General features: G+C 43.8%; 1 protein-coding gene across 1 annotated transcript in view; it reads left to right on the top strand.

Moving 5' to 3' along the window:
- Positions 1-319: 319 nt before the first annotated feature.
- Positions 320-6,000, top strand: part of PPP2R2A (protein phosphatase 2 regulatory subunit Balpha) — a 45,420-nt gene continuing 39,739 nt past the window's right edge. The window contains exons 1-2 of the mRNA XM_062596691.1: positions 320-393; positions 2,831-2,905. Of these exons, the coding sequence (XP_062452675.1) occupies positions 387-393; positions 2,831-2,905 (82 nt within the window). The 5' untranslated portion in view covers positions 320-386. The remainder of the gene's footprint in view (positions 394-2,830; positions 2,906-6,000) is intronic.

The raw sequence follows: 6,000 nt of genomic DNA, 5'->3' as shown, positions 1-6,000 counted from the left end.
GGCAGCCCCGGCGTGCGGGGCGCGATGCCGCGGGGCAGCCCCGCGCTGCGGGCGGCGCCGCCGCCGCGGCCGCTCCCCGGCGCCCGCCCCGCCCCCTCCGGAGCGCCGCCCCGCTGCCCCCTCCCCGCGCCGCCGCCGCCGCCGCCGCCGCCGGGTGACGTCACCCCCAGCTCCGCCGGCGCCATTTTGAAAGTGGAGCCGCCGGGGGGGGGCCGGAGCGAGGCGCGGAACGGGGGCAGCCCCAGGAGCGGAGCCGCCCGCCCGCCCGCCGCCATCCGCCGCCATCCGCCCGCCGCGGCCGCGGCCGCCGCCCGCCCGCCGCCGGCGGCGCCGCCGCGCAGCGCCGAGACCGCCCGACCCGCCGCGGCCGCTATCGCGAGCCCAACATGGCAGGTAAGGGCGGGCTGCCCCCGCCGGGCACCGGCACCGGCCCCCGCCGCCGGCGGGCGGGCGGGGGGCGCCGGCGAGGCTGCGGCAGCGGCAGCGGCCTGGCGGGCAGCGCCGCCTCCCTCCCGCCGCGCCGCGCCGCGCCCGGCTTCCTCCGCGCCTGGGCTGCGCCCGGCGGCGCCGGCTCGGTCGCGCCGCTCCGCTCCGCGCCGCCTCGCGGGGGCTGCCGCGCTGCCCGGGGCGCTCTGCTGCCCCCCTCCGCCCCCCGCCCGCTGCCCCCTCGCTCGCGCGGAAGAAGCGCGGTGGAGGCCTGCGGGGGAGCGGTGCGCTCCGGAGTTGGGCGTGCGGGGGGCTTGCAGGCAGGGTGGCTCTCTCGCCACACACACACACGCACATATGTATATATATATATATATACACGTATGTCGGTGAATATATATATGTACAGTTCCGAATGTGCAGGCGCCCTGGTGTGTTGCATTTCTTCCTCAGGTGGAGTTAGGAGCGGGCAGAGGAGCGCGGCTGTGCGCGGAAGGTTGTTTCAGGGTGCAGACGTGCTTGTGTCGAGAGTACAATCGCACCCTTCTGCAGGGCGCAGCTTTCCAGTCTGCAGACGAGTGTGAAAGGGGGTGCAGGATGTAATTAGATAATACAGGTCTTTCTCTGTTTTCTTTCTCACTCCTCTCTGTGCTTGTTCCCCATTTTACATCCTGCTTTCTTTTGCATCCTGGAGTGCTCTTGGTAGGGTAGGAGGGTGCATGCATAAGGTATCTTTTCCTTCTTACTTTCCATTTTGATTTCCTCCCTCAGAGATGTATTCATCTCCCTCCTCTGCAAATGAGTTGCCTTTTCAGTGCTTTGCATTTGGAGGAGCGAGCATGGGGGCTGTGGTAGGTTTGTGCTTTGCCTTTTCCCCCTACACTGCACGTCTATGCTCCACCCTCCTCTTGTTTTAATCGAAAAAAATGCAGACTTAAATAAATTATATTAAAAAAATCTTAGTCTTATGTAAAAAGAGCAGTGATTTTTTTTTTTCTTGGAAGCTGTTCCCTTTAAATGCTTCCATGGTGTCAACTGCTAAACGACAAATAAAGAGGGTAGGGAGGGGAAAGAAAATAGGTTGCACAAGTTTAGGGCAATGGTAGAGAAGTGTATGGTATATCTTTCCAATGTATCTAGAAAGAGCTTTTTGACATCTCCAGCATAGCTGGATGCTTGTACTTCCCTCCACCCTGTCAGGCTGTATAGTTTGCTTGTCTATAATCTTTCAGAAAAGAAACTAAGGCAAGCAAAGAAATGTAGGCCACAGTCTGGTTGTATCCTGGTGCTTCTCTTGCCATTCTGTGGCATTTGGTCTTTTGTGGAAAGGATATTTTTATGGTTTCTAATTTCTATGTCTTCTAACTTTTCATTCCCTCTCAACTTAGTGTAGAGGAGGGAAGAATTATCTTCTGTATTTTGCATTTTTTACTCCAAAAGTGATGATAAACTTCTGGATTAATGTGTAAATGCCATCTGTTGCTCAGCCTCTTTGCATTGTTGTGTGTAAAAGTTCCATTTTGACAGGCGCTTTCAAAAAAAAAAAAAAAAGGGCAAGTCCATTTCAGTCTTTTCCTGTATGTACTCAGCCCAGCAGTGATTTGCTCAGAATGAAATGCAAAAGAAATGGGTGGTGTTTTTTTTGTGTGTTTTGGTGGCAGGGTTCAAATGAATCACTGCCTTCCGCCGAGGCAGTAATGTTCCTGAAGTTTTCTCTTCGATCCGTTTTCTATGGTAGTAGAACTTGTTAACGTGAGATTGCTTGTTTGCTTTTCTGCTCAATTTGCTGCTTTTTTTTCTTCTTTTTAAAGGCTGATAATTACTTTTATTACTTCTGCAAAGAGACTCGAAAATTGTGGTAAAACTTTTCTTCTTTAGCCTTTAGTACGTAGGTCCAGTTAAATATTCTTGTTAAAGAAGAAAATGAATAATGTGCTTGGCTTATATTGATTAAAAGATTGAGATGTTCCAAAAAATGTAGAGCTGTTCTGGCAGTTACTGTTTAAGTTGTTTGTGTTTGTCTATAGAGAGTTCTGTGCTCTAAAGTAGGAAGAAGCTTCCTGTGAAATAGGATGTTGATGCACTTGCATTTTTAATGCGCAGTTTAAGTTAGCAATGGCAGTGTAGTGCAGTTTGCAAGCTTTCGGTGACTGAGGCTTTTATCTTTTGTACTGCTTATGCCGTTTTTGACGATGTTGCATTGGCCACTGGCAAATGATTAATGTCAGAAACAATATCTGCAAAGGAAAAAGGTGGGGAAGGGGGGTTTGCAATTGTGCGGCCCGCACAGCTGAGGAAGTAGGTGTGTGCAGTGCTGCCGGAGCGTTTCAGCTGGTAAGGAGCGGCGAGGTCTTTGTGGCGCTGTGGGGGTCTCATGTTTTTCTTTTTTCTGATTGTCTTTTAGGAGCTGGAGGAGGAAATGACATTCAGTGGTGTTTTTCTCAGGTGAAAGGCGCTGTAGATGATGATGTAGCAGAAGGTAAGAACAATTTTTACTACTGCTGTTTTTTCTTTTTTTTTTCTTTTTTCTTCTGACTTCCTTATTGCTATTCCTTAGGCAGGAAGGTTTGAATGCAATCTTGCTAACTCAGTTTTGTTGTGTGTTACTTTAGCAACCTAAGTAGACATTTGATGTACATTCGGATAGCTAAAGCCAGATTCAAACTCTGATGGTTTGTGAGTAGTTTTCTGTATACTTTTAGCATGGCTGAATTCAGTCTTTGAGTATTTTGCTGGAAATGTTTGTTTCCCCAAATTATTGGTTGGATTTTCCTGTCACTCAGCTTTTGATTTGTGTTTTTTACCTAATCTGCAAAATGGGGAATGTGATACTTGCGTTTCATAATTAGTTTGTAGTCTTTGAAGATCTGAGTACTGGATAAAGATCAATTAATTTTCCCAATCTCTCTAGCTTCCATTAACCAGAAGAGGAAGAAATCTGAGTATTTGTGCATGTTTACTTATTAAAAAAAGAGGGGTTTGTGTTTGAGGAGATGCAAAAGTTTTAGGCAGTTTCCAGTAAGTTGGAGCTCCTAATGCTGGCAGTGACAAATGTCATCTTATACCAAGATGGCTGCCTCTCGTTGTGATTGTAAAAAATCTGCTTGTTTGTTGTTTTTTTTTTTTCCTCTTTTACTTGGCCCAGGCATCATTAGAGGAGTTGTACTCTATATATTACTCAGTTGGCTGTGCTAGAGAACAAAAATTTCTATAACTTTTTTTTTTTTTTTTTTTGGAAAGTCCCACTGACTTCTAAATTTCTTTGGCCGTAAGGACCTGTTTGCACAATGTAGCATGTAAGATCATGAGTTAAAGTTTTTTTTTCTTTTGCAAGCAGTGGGCTTTGTTACATGCAATTTTGGAGAGGATGGAGGTTATACATATTCTGAATGTTGGTATAGACAACTGAGATTTATGTTGCGCTTAGAAAAGTGGTAACTAGAGTTCCCGTTATTTTCACATTTGATGTGTAGCTCAGATCAGCTTCTAAAGGCCAAAAAACTCAGTATAAACATAAGTGCCTTGTTTTTGTTTAAGCTACAGCATGTGGAAAATGATGCACTTTTAAAGACTGTCATATACAAACTGAAAGATGGATTTTGGAAGCAAGCAAGCTGTAACTTTTTTTTTTTTTCCTTAAGGATGGATTAATCTTAAGTTGCTCCAGAAGTATATTTTAAAATTGGGACTCAAAAAGTACTATCAAATGTATAACTTTTTTCCCTGCCAGATTTTAAATTTTATAATTTTTATTTTAATTGTATAACAGACTAAGTCCTTAAGAACAAAAACTGAGGAAATTGTGGCTGGTGCTTGCAAAAATTCTTCACTGAAGTAGACGTGTGACATGCATGTAATATACCAAAACACTCATTGCTATGTTGGTGATATAGTGGCTTTTACAGGGATATGGAAAACCGAAAATCAGGAAATGTCTGTCCTGAACACTATTAGCTGTTCTGAAGTTTTGCAGTCTGTACTGTGAAAGAAGATTTGCTAGCCTTATGCTTTCCAACACAGTGTAGAGGCGCAGTGTGTATTGGTGCAGTCGTGGAGGGTGGAGTTCAGGGAAGCGTTCACTGTAAGTGAATTAACTAGCTACAGTTTCAGCAAGCCAGTCTCAGGACTGTTAAAAAAAAAAAAAAAAAAAAAAGTCCATTTTTGATCATATGGGAGATGTAGACTTCTGACTTTGCAACTCAACAAAGAAAAATCTAATCTAGTAGTTACCTATGACTGACACTTAGGATGAGTGCTAAGGTACAAACCCAAAAGCCTCAGCATTGAAATTCAAATGCCTAGAACCTGATGTGAGGTCCCTAAAAAGGTATTAACTTGTTTGAAATTAATTTGTTGAGCTGAAATTATCTCCTTTTTCTATGTATTTGGCTCCCACAATGCATGCTGCAAATTGTTGAAAATCAGCTGTCTAAATCAAAATGCATCTTTTAGCTTCCATGAGATCCTCAGCATTTCTGTTATGCTTTATAATGTGTCCCTGTAATACTGTTGAAATGGCTGACAATGTATCAAGCTGAGATTCTTACATTTCTCCTTTTATTGGCAATATTTCTGTCTTTAAGCATCCCTTTACTGAAATGAAGCCTTTTGTAGGGTTTTGTTTGCTTTTTACAAAATTGGAATAGCAGTTTTGCATACTTTTGGTCCTCCTCCTTCAAAATGCCCAAGGACAAGTTCATAGTGTCTCTATGTCTATTCTGACCTTTTTTCTCCCTGCTTTTCTGGCTTCTTTCTTGTGGCTGGCATCATGAGGAAAGCAAAAGAAAATTTTGCTGTCTGAAACTTAAGTGATTCTTAACTGCTGCGGTCTGCAAGCTAACAGGTGTGGATTCTAATTGGATGTCTGTGACTGTTGGAGGATAATGTCAGTTTATGTAGGGTAGTATCTAGGGTATGGATTTGGGGTTTTTAAATGGCTGGAGAGCTCACATGAAAAAAACCTTTGTGGAATACTGAAACTTCACTGAAAACAAGATGAAGAAAACAAGATTGAAAGACAAGGGAGAGGCATGTTTCATTTTCTGTCTTCTTCCTATTAGTAATACAGTGTTGCAATATTTGTATTGGAAGCTCTTCTTTATATAAAAACAGTTTCAGCTAAACCCAGGCTATCTTCAGTTTTACCATGCTGATTAAACTTTGTGGGTAAACTTTTTCTTTGTTTAAATCTAGCTTATCGCTTTACTTTGTACCTGTGCATAAAGTAAACTAGTATGTGTCAGCTAGGAAAATGGCATTGATTTAATTTCATTAATCAATATAATGTAAAACTCTGTAATGTCTCTGCAATGTTGCCTATAATACAGCCCAATAGAGGATAATTCTTTTAATAAAAATAACAGTAACACTATTTAGTGTGGTAAGAGTGCTAGTGCACAGTGAATGGTAGATTTGAGGTCAAATTTGACCTTGTCACCTTCATGTGTAATATGTACAACCTATAATTCTTAAGATATTTAGACTAGAATGGCTATATACTAGAAAGTCAATATTTGGTGGTTTAGATGGCTGGACCATAAACTTTTTTTTTGCTTGGCTTTATAAGCACTGTGT

The sequence above is a fragment of the Rhea pennata genome, chromosome 28 (genome assembly GCF_028389875.1).
Source record: "Rhea pennata isolate bPtePen1 chromosome 28, bPtePen1.pri, whole genome shotgun sequence".
Classification (NCBI taxonomy): Eukaryota; Metazoa; Chordata; class Aves; order Rheiformes; family Rheidae; genus Rhea; species Rhea pennata.
This window is presented reverse-complemented; position numbering and strand designations above follow the sequence as displayed.